Source organism: Pogona vitticeps, chromosome 5 (genome assembly GCF_051106095.1).
Source record: "Pogona vitticeps strain Pit_001003342236 chromosome 5, PviZW2.1, whole genome shotgun sequence".
Lineage (NCBI taxonomy): Eukaryota > Metazoa > Chordata > Lepidosauria > Squamata > Agamidae > Pogona > Pogona vitticeps.
The window spans coordinates 52099625-52112807 of NC_135787.1; the positions used below are offsets into that span (position 1 = coordinate 52099625).

The following is a 13183-nucleotide window of genomic DNA, read 5'->3' on the forward strand; positions in this document are numbered from 1 at the left end:
ACATCTTAAAAAGCAGAGACGTCACCTTGCCGACAAAGGTCCGCATAGTCAAAGTTATGTTTTTTCCAGTAGTGATATATGGAAGTGGGAGATGGACCATAAAGAGGGCTGACCGCCAAAGAATTAATGCTTTTGAACTGTGGTGCTGGAGGAGACTCTTCTGAGTCCCCTGGACTGCAAGGAGATCAAACCTGTCCATTCTGAAGGAAATCAACCTTGAGTGCTCACTGAAAGGACAGATCCTGAAGCTGAGGCTCCAATATTTTGGCCATCTCATGAGAAGAGAAGACTCCCTGGAAAAGACCCTGATGTTGGGAAAGTGTGAGGGCAAGATGAGGAGGGGACGACAGAGGATGAGATGGTTGGGCAGTGTCATTGAAGCTGCCAACATAAATGTGACTAAACTCTGGGAGGCAGTGGAAGACAAGAGGGCCTAGTGTGCTCTGGTCCATGGGTCACATAACTTAACAACTAAACAACAACAATTTCAGTTCTAACATCACAGAACTGAGCCAATGGATGCACAGTATTTACAAAACGATGAGTTACTGCTATCTTATGTTTTTCACATGAAGCTGCCTTTTATTGAGATAGATTATTGGTCCACCTAAACCAGTATTGTCTATTCTGACTAACAGCACCACTGCACAGTTTCAGGCAGGAAAGTTCCCTAGTCCTATCTGGAGATCCCTGGTATTCCTTGATGGCCTCCCATAAGATACTCAGCAGGTCAATCTTGCTTAGCTTCCAAAGTCAGATGAAAACAATGAATTGTAGCTAATATGCTAGCAACCTGACTTGCCCACTTCAAATTATTTTTATACCAATACATGTTTATGAAAGAAAATAAGTTTCTTAGAGAATATGTAAACAAACAAAACTCAAACAAGAACTGATGGACGGCTTAGTGGTTTGGATATCTCACTGTGGAGCCAGAGGCTGGAGTTTGTTTCCCCACTGTGCCTCCTTCACAGTGGCTGAACTCAATGATACATAGGGTTCCTCTTCCTGCAGTGTACTTTTAAGATTAATAATATATTATTATTCAAATATAGCAGACACAATCAAAATCATAAAAACATACAAGTTTTAATAAAAACCTATCTATTAAGTATTGATGTAATATATATGCTGTTTCTACTATTACCATTTTTATAGCTCTTTTGATGCTATTTCTGAAATCTGCAACTGCGTATAATACTATGTGAAATTAAGTGATATTTTTTCCAAAGCCCCAGTGACAATGGAGACCACTGAAGTGCTTTTCGTCCACAAGTGAGGTATTTCAATTCCCAGGTCTCTGTATTTTGTATATGCGAAGGCTTTCACGGCCGGGATCTAACGGTTGTTGTGGGTTTTTCGGGCTCTTTGGCCGTGTTCTGAAGGTTGTTCTTCCTAACATTTCGCCAGTCTCTGTGGCCAGCATCTTTAGAGGACAGCACTCTGTGCTCTGGTGTAGTTGGCTTGGGAGTTTTTTGAATTCAATATTTTTAACTCTGCCATCTCCTGGAATTGCAATGTCAATGATGCAGACATTTCTTCGTTCTATTACTACTATGTCTGGTGTGTTATGTTCAAGATAGCTCTCTGTTTGCATCCGGAAATCCCACAAGATCTTGACTTCCTCATTTTCTGACACCTTCTCTACCTGATGTGCCCACAGGTTTTTGGAGGTTGGCAAGTTATATTTTTTGCATAATGACCAGTGCACTAACTTTGTCACTCTATCATGTCTAACTTTGTAATCTGTCTGTACACTCTTTGGACATTCACAGATGAGGTGTGACACAGTTTAATCTTTTTCTTGGTAGAGTCAACATTTGCTGTCAGCAGTAATTCCTTGAATCTTAGCTTTCATCACACTGGTTTGGAGTTCATGTTCTTGTGCAGCAAAAATCAAACCATCCGTTTTTTTCGTAATGGTCCCCAATTTTAGTCATGCCCATATTTAATTATTATCATGCTTTCCATCAATATTTCTCAGGTGTTGTCCATATAGTGGTTTATTTTGCCAACTGTTTTTTTTCAAACGATTGTTCCTTTGTTTCTGTTGATTTAAAAAATATTCTCAATTTTCACTGCCTTAAGTCATACTTCTCTGTTTGTACTTACATAATCATTTAGGCTTCTTTTTTCCCCCCCTCTTCTACTACCCGCTATATTTTCAGTAATCTAGTCTCCATTTTTTTTGTGGAAAATATAATCTGTCTACATCACTTTTTAGTTGTAGCGCATGATGCATGTTCCTTAGTTTCCCTGTTTTTGGATCCAACTCTTCTAATTCATTTTGGGTCCAATCTATTATTCCTGCTGGGTATCTAATTACTGGAATGTGTGTTTAGGGCTTTGATTACCTTTCCACCATTTAATTTTGATTTTAAGATTTTCTGTAGTATTTTCATACATTCCCGTTCTGTCAATTCTTTAACTTTTGTGTGCAGGATGTTATCTGCTTCTAATATTCCAAGGTATATATAATGCTCATAACATGATAGTGATTTTCTAATACTGCCATTTTTAACTCTATTCCATCTAGTTTTTGGATCTTGTCACAGTGCAGAGATAGAACACCACATTTGTCAATTTCAAATTTCATTTGAACATCTTCACTAAATATTTGCACTTCATTTAGCAGTGATTCTATTTCTGTAGAACTTTTTGTATATAGGTTTAGGTCATCCATGTATAAGAGATAATTGATTTTTTTCCTGCTTGTTCTGAAGTGTGTTAGTCCAATACAGTTTTATTTGTTTTATTTAAAATTATTGACATGGGGATTAACAAGATGTTACACAGCAGAGGTAACAAAGATCAGCTTGAAATATTCCTCTCTTCATGCTAACTTCCCCAATTTCTTCACCATAGGTCATTAAGACAGATTTCCATTTTTCCATGTTTTTCTTGAGGAACTTCTGAATATTTTTTACTAATCTCAGTTTTTTTTAGCAGGTGATAATTTAGCTGTTTGGCAATGAATCAAATCCCTTTTTATAGTCTATTCAGGCCATGTTGATTTGTTTTTCATCTTTTTGCATTCTTTAGTATCATTTTATGAATAAGTAGCTGATCTTTTGTGTCTCTTGACTTTCTCCCTTTCTGTTCAGTTGGGTATAGGGAGTTTTTAATTAAATAATTATATATTGATCTTGCAAGTACTCCTTGGAGAAGGTTGAACATTGGTGGAAGGCATGTAATTGGTCGATAATCACTGGGTTCATTGCCCTATTGATGATCTTTTATTATCAGAAATGTGTGGCCTCTTGTCATCCAATCTTCAATTGTAGAATTTTGAAGTGATTAAATTGCTCTGGTATGCATTGATGGAGACTTGTTAAATGCTTTAACCAAAATCTGTGCAACTCATCTGGTCCAGGTACACTCCAGTTTTTCACGGCCTTTACTTGCCTCTTTATCATTTATGTTGTTATTACAGTGTCATCCATGTTTTTACTTGAGATTCTTTACAAATATCTTTAATCCATGAGGTGTTTTTATTATGTCTGGTTGAATTTTCCCAAACTTCTTTCTAAAATGTTAGAGCATCATCTTTACATGGGCCTAATTTCTTTTGCTCTGAATTTTCTCCTAATGATTTATAGAATAATCATTGGTTATTCTGAAATTGTGTGTTTTCTCTATATTAATCATATTTTACTTTTTTTTTTTGCTGTAGCTATTACCCACTGTTTTAATTCTTCTGTAATTTCACCAATTGTTTTCCTTTCTAGGTCATATCTTTTGCATGGGGTGGCTTTTACTTTTTCATTTTTAAGTTTTCAAGTTACTAGTGCCTGCATGTAATTTGTTTTTTCCCCAGGTGAATTTTCCATTTTGGAGTGCCATAAGAGTTCTGATGTTTTTTGCAGCTTATAACCAAGTTCCAGGGTGATTATGGAAGCTATACATGAGCTGGTTTATTTCCTTTAGCATACTGCTTGGGGTTGTCTGTAGATTTTTTTTTTACTGGTTTACTTTTTAATTGATTCAAAATGGGGAGCCTTTGTCTTTCTGTGTTCTGGCTAATACAGTTTACTATTTTTTCCCTCAGTGATTTTGCTGTTCTGTCAACTCATATAATTTCTGGGTTTTTCCATAAGTTGTTCCTCTACTGATACATTCTCTTGTACTGTTGTGTCTGCCTCTACCTTCCATTTGTATTTCATACTAAAGTCATTGTTCTGTGTTGATTTTTCTTTTGCCAGCTTTTCTAATTCTTGCAATTACAGTTCTGAAAACACATCATTCTGGATTATAAATCTTCTCTGGACCATTAATCATTGTTTAGTTATGTCACTATCTGAGTGCTTCCTTTTCCAGATTTCCATCATTCTTTTTTGAAAACCACAGGCTGTTGGGTCTGCCTCATAATAACATTTCATATATATTTTTACAAACAACGCTCAATACTTTTTGCTTAGAGTAGCTCAACCCTAACACCAAAAAGGGGGAAAGAGTTCTAGCATTCTAGTGAACATTTTCTAATAATTTCTGATCCTTGCCCAAAGTTTGTGGTTTATATGCTTATTAATAAATGCTGTCTGTCAGACCTTCTGTCTCCCTCTTTCCAGTACAAGGAGGTTCTGTTTCCTGCAATATTTCACAAGTTTACATTTTTCAGATTAATGATTATAAACTCTGAAATAAGGAAAATCCATTAGAAAATCCACTGGGGCTCAGTTTCCTCAAAGTCTCTTGCTGTCTCACACAAGGCTTTACTTTCTCTTTTGCAGCCCTGTCTAACAGTAACTAACTTCTCAGACATTCATATCATATTATCTGTCTCTAATTCTAACTTCAACTTTATCCTTTTAAAAGTTTTTACTTCCAAAAAGTGGGGAGAAAGTCTGTGCTTTAATAAATCTCTCATGTTCTGTGCTTTACAACTCACACGTCATTTAACTTTCTACTACCATGCTAAGTATCCTTTAAAAAAACATCCACACAGACTGAATATTTATAAAGAAATGTCTTTTTAAATACTTTGCTGTACTGCTTAAAGCATTATAAAACTTATGATCAGGATATTTGTTCTGAGTTACTTTATAAAAATACATTTCATTTCAATGGAAAACTTGTTAATGAATGAATGCCTCTGTCACAAAAGTGAAAAAGGATTCTTCAACTAACTTGAAATACTTGATATGTAGTGTAGTGATTGCTTGTTTATACAATCTGAATAGAAACAAGAGCCAGAAGATTTGAAATGAAATATTAAATGAGAAATTATGCATTTTGTATGTATTTTTAATACAACATCATGTTGAGAAGAAACAATTGGCATTTTAACCCAAACCGAGAGAACAAGTATATTCTTAGACACTAAACATACAGACTCTTGAAACTATAACTTTTACTTACTTATCTGCATTCATTTCATTTTATATATCAAAAAGAGAAAAGTGCATTGCTCTTATTAAAAACATCATGACCAACATGTACTTTAGTAATCATGTAGTAACTTATATCTACTCAAGATTTTCCAACTTAATTCCTCAAAAAATAACTCCAGAGGAAGGTGAATAGAAGAATTATCCTGTATGTTCCAGAGTTCCAATAGCTAAAACTTTAATGCACGATTCTTCTAACCTTTGAGAAAACAATACCAACAAGCAACACATCTAACATGTATAAGTATAGAAAAAGATCAATGGTTTGTCCCACCCAGTACCCTCCTTCCCACCAGGGCCAATCAGAAGCATGTGATAAAGCACAGTCCTTTCTTGTATGGCAGATCTGAAGTCACACATCACAATAACGTCAGTTTCTTGTTTGAATCCCTTTCCAAATAACCCCGCCATGGAATTTCTCACAGCTGTTGCTTCACTGAGCTATCCAACAAGTCATCCAAATCCCTTTCTTGGTTAGCTCACTTTCAGTTCATTTTCCACCAGTGTATATGTGTAGTCAGGAATTTTGCTCCAATGTACTCTTATAAGACAGCCTTACAGGTAGCAATCACAGTCAAATCATTTGTTTATGTTTCTGAAGCATCATCCACCCAATTGCTCAGTTATATTATAGTGTGATCAAGCTCTCTATGGATTTAATGGAAGTATGACAGCATGACATGGAAATCCCAAAGCAATCTCTGTTAGGAAATTTATATTGCTGCAGCACTTATTTCTGCAAGATTGATGCAGTTTTATTGACACATGTTGAAAAAAATGTACTGCACGATTTGCAGAAGTCATTGAGAAATAAATTGCAAGTGAAAGAAGCCAGCTATATTGTACAGCAGTGCCAGAGTCTTACTGAAGCTGAAAACACAACTAAAATATGCTTTGCCTGTAATGAACAAAAATATGTACCGTATCCTATCTTATCCTGACAATTTCAGAATTGGTTGCCCTCAAAATAATCTTGATTTTAAACAAACACTTCATAGTGAATGACTTCTGAAAACATGCATCTTCACTAATATATACAAGCAAGTATATGATCTTTAAAAATGTATCTTATTATGTTTAATTATTGCATTAAAATGGATAAGAGAATTTGCAGCTATTCAGGCTGAGAGTGACTCATGACCAGGATGGGGAAGCTCCTGTCCCTGAACTGTTTTAATGAGATGCATACTAGAGATGGGTATGAATTAAAAAATGAACCAGGAGGTTTGTAAAAAAATCACTGGTTCATTAATTTGGGTCGGTTCTGAATTGGAGAACATGAACTTTTCTGAACTAAAAAACTTTTTCCTGATTTAATGAACCTCCTGGTTTGTTCCCATGTACAGACTGTCCTCCTGCTCCTTTCCAATTGTCGCCGTTGCCTTCCTACCTTGTCGTGCTGCCACAGCCACCACCATCTAAAAAGATAGTGGACCCGGCTTCCCTTCCAGCTAGCCTGCTATCTCTACATCTGTGCATGTACCTGCCTCTCAACTGTGCATGCACACAGGCAGGCAGCTGGGATTTGGCCATCTGCTTCTGGTGGGGAGATGTGTAGAGATCCCCCAGCCGACTGAGAGGCTGCTTGCCAATAATAACACTAACAATAACAATAACAATGATAATGATATAATAATAATGGTGGTGGTGGTGGTGGTGACGACGATGACGATGACGATGACGATGACGATGACGATGACGATAATAATAATAATAATAATAATAATAATAATAATAATAATAATAATAATAATAATAATAATAATAATAATAATAATATTTTTTAGCAGCCAGGTGTAATGTTTGTGGTTTGTTCAGGGACAATTCATAAATTTGTGGTTCATGGAAGACCACAAACCACAGACCAAGACAAACTGCCATTGTGGTGGTTCCTGCCTACCTCTAGTACCCACTGCTCCTGGTTCCTGAGTAGCCCCTGATTCAAGCTTGTCCTACCTATGACAACCCGTATGTAGTGTTGGCTGTAACTATGGCATCAGCTATTTCTATAGCAAGGTTAACATTGTCAGTAGTTACAGACAAAGGTGTAGTAAAGCCCAGAAATCCTATATGAGCCATTTAGGTAACCGTACATTCAAAAAGCAAAGAAAATATTTCAAAATATTAAATATTTAAAATGTTGGCTCTCTCTGTTTAAAAAAAAAAAAAGGTCCACCACAGTGTTTTCAGTGTTTGCTCTGTAAGCTGCTTTGGACTTCAACCAGCAGATGGGCCTATCACCATGACTGCTAGGAAGGGATTCCAAAACATTTGAAAGAACTGATGGCTGGGAGCTTATAGTCTAGAAAAGTCAAGCACGGAGCCAAGTATTAATTGGCCACACAGATACTCTCAATATTAACTACATTTTCAGTCATTAAACACATTAGCCACATTACTTTGAAATTGTCAGATAGTTCTGGGTTGACAGTTGATTTAGAGATTTTGTCAGTCTTGCCAACTTTACTTTCACAAATAAACTATTTCCTGTTTTATGGAGTCATATTTTTGATGGTTACATTAAAATTTATTTTTAGAGTGCTCTGTTTCACCGTCAACATTTTGGTGGGTATCAAACCAGTTATTTTAAACTAGAGAAATAGGATTCAGTGTCAGGAGAGCAAAAACCAGGTTCATGCAGAAACCAACAACATACTCTGGTGAGAAGCTTGTGCAGTGACTGTGAATGCCACAGAATATGAGGACCTAAACATATGCAATCTTCACTTAGATTTTTGTTTCTCCTTGTTGAAAGTAACTGTTGCCAATGAAAGTAGCTTTGCTTTCCTCTTAAAATACTGAGATATCTGAGAAAGAAAAGTCCCTGTACTGCCTACTGAGATGGACAAAGAACCAAAATAGTTTATTCAAAAATCTATCTATTCAAACTGAGTGTGCTATAAAAAGAAACCAACAAAATAGGCAAATTGATTGGTACTGATGCTCCTTTAGCATAAAATGGACTGTAAAACGGACATCATCCTTTGATGCCTACGTGCTACTGAATGACTGCATTCTGAATTACCTTTATACAGTTGGATTTTTTAGAAATATGCAAAAAAGGTACGGTAAGCTTTCTTTTAACTGGTAACAAGTAGCTTTGTCAATCAATTGTAAGCTATATATCATAGAATTAACTTGTATTGTGAACTCATATGTGCATATTAAATTCAAGAATCAGGTTGAATTCTATGCATTTTCTACCATTTACAAAACTTTACATATTTGGAATATAATATAATATAATATAATATAATATAATATAATATAATATAATATAATATAATATAATATAATGGAGTAAATAGCAGAGCATTGCATGATAGAATACTATATATTAAACCGCAATGGATGACAAACCCATTCAATGTACTTACCTGTGAAGAGTATGTGTGGCCATCTGATCCACAAACAGAATTGGTATAAACTACTGGACACTGCTTGCATTTTGATGAAAGAGGGCCAATTCTCCATTGTTTATGACCTAGTCCAGCCTCTTTCATACTGAAAGAGAACAAAGCAGGTAAAACAATGACTTCGATCAGTAATAACACAAATTATATTTGGGAAGAATAAAAATTATCATCTTATTTTTAGTTTACAATTGTGTGAGCTAGCAAACTGATGAAAGAACATTGTATCATATTTTTATTGTTTTCTTTAAACTGGAGTTGCCATATGATCCATTCAGCTGAGCTTTTCCCAGACTTTAGAAGTGTTACCCAATGCTCATGTGGACCATCATCTGGCCCAGATTCCAAGCTTTTCATATGGAAAAACAAAAAAGTAAGTCTCAACTCCTTGTAGAATTCAGCATACAGTATAAGGCAAAATATGCAGGAACTACTTTGATCAGTTGTTGAAACAAGCCTTTACATGGGATTAGTCAATGAATGAAGCCACCCAGAGTTTCAAAGACTTTAATACAGATGTAAATCAACTACATGGGCAAATGTTGCACTTGCGAGAACAGACTGTCCTTTTGTAAACAGAAATATGTTTGCAGAAACTTGTTTTCAAAGCTGCCTGCACTGATTCCATGCAAACAGTTCACAGAAAACAATCCACAACAGTGAAAGTTGGCAGGGGATTATGGAAGCTATACTCCCAAAAAAATAAACTTTTCAAACCTCTGCCATTATTCTTTTTTACTACATTTCCCACTTTGGCAAGCAGCTGGAATCTACCTGTGCAATCCTTTCCAGCTCTATAGTTTCATACATCTATAAGTCTATGGCCTTTGAGAAATATTAAGTTCCTGTTTATTTCCCAAAGGAGGGAAGGCGCAATTGGGGAAGAAAAGAAGAAGAAGAGAGTACAAATCATTAGAAGTTCTGCTTGCTGTGAAATGTATTGTTGTTGCTCTAAATCATAGATTTCTGGAAAGAAGTTTGAAATATTAATAAGAACATGAGGAAGTCCTTTTCAAAGAACAACTTTTCAAAGAACTACTTCTACATGTATTTGTCTTGGTATGGCTTTTTGAACTGGACTCAAATATATATCCTACCATTTAAATAGATCATCATCACCATTACCCCATGTCAAGAAGTTGATTCCAACTTATGATAGCATTTTCCAGGGTTTTCTAGGTATAGAGTACTAAGATGTAGTTTATTTATTTATTTATTTATTTATTTATTTATTTATTTATTTATTTATTTATTTATTTATTTGATTTATACCCCGCCTATCTGGCCCACTGGACCACTCTAGGCGGCTAGTTTACAGGAGTTTGACAGGGGAAGGATAGTACGGAAAAGGTCTAGCCAATGAAGAGATGAAAGGAAGGAAGAGATCAAGAGGACAAAGGCAGATCAGTGAGTGACTCATATGAACACCAGAAAGTGACCTGAAGTAACCCCAAGAAATAGCCTATCTGGAAGAACCTTGTGCTCAGCTTGAGAGGAAGGGGCATGTCTTGATCACTGCTGAAAATAACAAGTAGCAGCTGTGAGTGCTGGGAGGGGCATTCTCTTTGCTGACACCTAACAGAGCACAGCAGAAGAATAAAATTGAGATAGACCTCAGGCAGTGAGCAACCAGGAGTATGACATGAGAGTTCAGCTGGGGACAAGAAGAGGTAAGCCCCTAACAAAATCTTTGGTTTCTGTATACAGTGGTGCCCCGCTAGACACTTATCCCGCATGACGTTGAAATCGTTTGACGATGACATTTTTGCAATCGCAAAAAAGCAAAAGCAAAGCAAAGTGTGCTGGTTATATACCACCCCATAGCGCTTCAAGCACTCTCTGGGCGGTTTACAATTTAATTATGCAGGCTACACATTGCCCCCCCCCCCCCCAGCGAGCTGGGTACTCATTTTACTGACCTCGGAAGGATAGAAGGCTGAGTCAACCTTGAGCCAGCTACCTGGGATTTGAACCCCAGGTCGTGAGCACAGTTATAGCTGCAGTACAGCGGTTTAACCACTGCGCCACAAGGATGGGTCCAATGGCACAAATCCGCTTTATGCTGATTAGGAGCCTGTTTTTTCCAGCTCCGCAAAATGGCTTCCCTCCCTTCTCAAAATGGCTGCTTTTCGGACAGAAGCATCGCATTACAGCAATTTTTAACAGCTGAGTGGTGGTTCTCTATGGGCAATCTTCACTGGACGATGAGGTATTTCCCCCACTGGAATGCACTGACCAGTTTTCAATGCATTTCAATGGGGATTGTTTTTTCGCTTGACGACAATTTCGCTTAACAGCAATTTTGCTTAAAAGCAAAATCAGTCAAGCGGGTCACCACTGTATTATTGCATTTTCCCAGCATGGTTCAAGGCAGACAAAGCAAAGCTAAATGCACTGACAGACAGAGACAAATAGAAGAAAGTAAAAAAGGAATTATAGAGGAAAAAAGAAATTTATTTGGTGGTGATCTGCTAACTGTGTGCAATGTTTATGCTTGAGCCTGAGAACAACATGGTGTGCATAGGCAACCAGTGCAAACTGGTTGCAATGTTGCAAGAAAAAGTGAGAGAACCGAAGCAATGAATTGCCACATTACCTCTTGTGGAATTTCTCTTTCCTCCTCTTTACCGAAAAACAAATTCATTGCCTCATCTACTACTATAATCATTGTAGTTCTTCCTACCAATCTTCCACTCAGACAAGTAGTTAGTGAATACACTATTGTGAGCTTAGATAGCCTATGATCTACACTAGGAGAGAATTCCTTCACTCTACAATTAGTTCCCCACAACTTGGATCATGAACCACTTAGCATCAGGAATCATGCAGGGGCCTGATTCAGACCTATATTTCTCAGGATAAGTAGTAGGAATACAGACACGCCTTATATTTGTGCACTGTAACCTCACACTATCCTTTTTCTTAATATGACTGAGTTGAATACTTTATGGCTTAATCAATTTTCATTTGCCAGGAAACTACTGTTATCAGAATTACTGAATCACAACTTCTCAAGAAGCAAGACAGGAAGAAGCAATGCAACAACAGATGTGTAGATGCAGGACTTGTGCTAATCTCAGTTTGTTAGTCCAGGATATGTATGACTGAGCTGCACTGATGACTTAAATACTTCAATCCCTCTTTGGCTATAGCCATTCTAATTAACTTCATGGAACTATGCATTTCTAAACCTGGAAAATATTCTGTTGATTAAAAACAGCATTAAAATGTTCTCATCTGAGTAGAAAAATTCAGTAGATAATCTTTCAACTCACATTATTGGAGTCAAGTAGTGCTGATTTTTATGCTGTAGTTTGTAGAAGAGAAATTATTATTACCTATAGTCTTCCTGAATTCTGAAATATCCAAAAGTCACTTTTGAAGTTAAGGGAAATAATCTAGAGGGTTTTTTTTAAGTAAAGTCATAATAAAATGCATCCCATGATGCAACAAATGATTTTTTTTAAGATAAATGAGATTTCACAGGTTATGTGAAGAAGAAAAGATGCTGACAGCAGCACTAACGTATGTTCTGCTGATGTAAAACTAAAACCTATTGACTTCTCTATTTTTTTCTCCATTCCCCCTTCTTTCTTTTTTTTTCCGGACACAGTAATAATGGAAAGTCTGTAACTATAGTGATTAGAACCCTGGGACTTCTAATCAAGAAGTTGAGAGAATGGTTGTTGTGGGTTTTCCGCGCTCTTTGGTTGTGTTCTGAAGGTTGTTCTTCCTGTACAGAGCATGGACAGAGTTCCTACTCCAGTCCTCTGAAGATGCCGGCCACAGAGACTGGCGAAACGTCAGGAAGAACAACCTTCAGAACATGGCCAAAGAGCCCAGAAAACTCACAACAACCATTAGATCCCGGCCATGAAAGCCTTTGCAAATACATTAAGTTGAGAGAAACTTGGAACTTACTATTTTCAGATCTCAAGCCATTAAAAAAACATGGGAGCATTTTGACTAGCCATCCCCAGGGTATGACTTGCTTAATGTATCAGCCAGATATTATTAGGAATCTGCTACTACTACTACTTACTTTCTTATTTACATACAATTCTATAGTACTCAGAATCCTGCATTCTACACATGATTCACAAAACAGGAAAACCATGGAACAGAACAATGAAATATAATGGTTGATCTTCTCTTGCTCAGTGTAGTAAATTGAACTAAAGCAGTGGGGAGTCAGCTCCTCTGCAGTTTACTATAATAAAGTAAAGTAAGTCATAACTAGAGCAGGTTCATTTCAATCAATGAAACTTACAGAGGAGTTGATTCACCAAACTTTACTGATTTCATGGGCTTACTAGTGAGGTATATTAGCTAAGCAACAATATTTCAGACAGTGTGTTTTTCCCTGTGGCCAGAAAATACAAT

General features: G+C 36.6%; 1 protein-coding gene across 4 annotated transcripts in view; it reads right to left on the minus strand.

Moving 5' to 3' along the window:
* Nucleotides 1-13183, minus strand: part of SPOCK3 (SPARC (osteonectin), cwcv and kazal like domains proteoglycan 3) — a 189590-nt gene that overhangs the window by 64950 nt on the left and 111457 nt on the right. For all 4 annotated transcript variants that reach the window (XM_073001479.2, XM_073001478.2, XM_078376680.1 and 1 more), the window contains one exon: nt 8765-8891. In XM_073001479.2, the coding sequence (XP_072857580.1) occupies nt 8765-8891 (127 nt within the window). The remainder of the gene's footprint in view (nt 1-8764; nt 8892-13183) is intronic.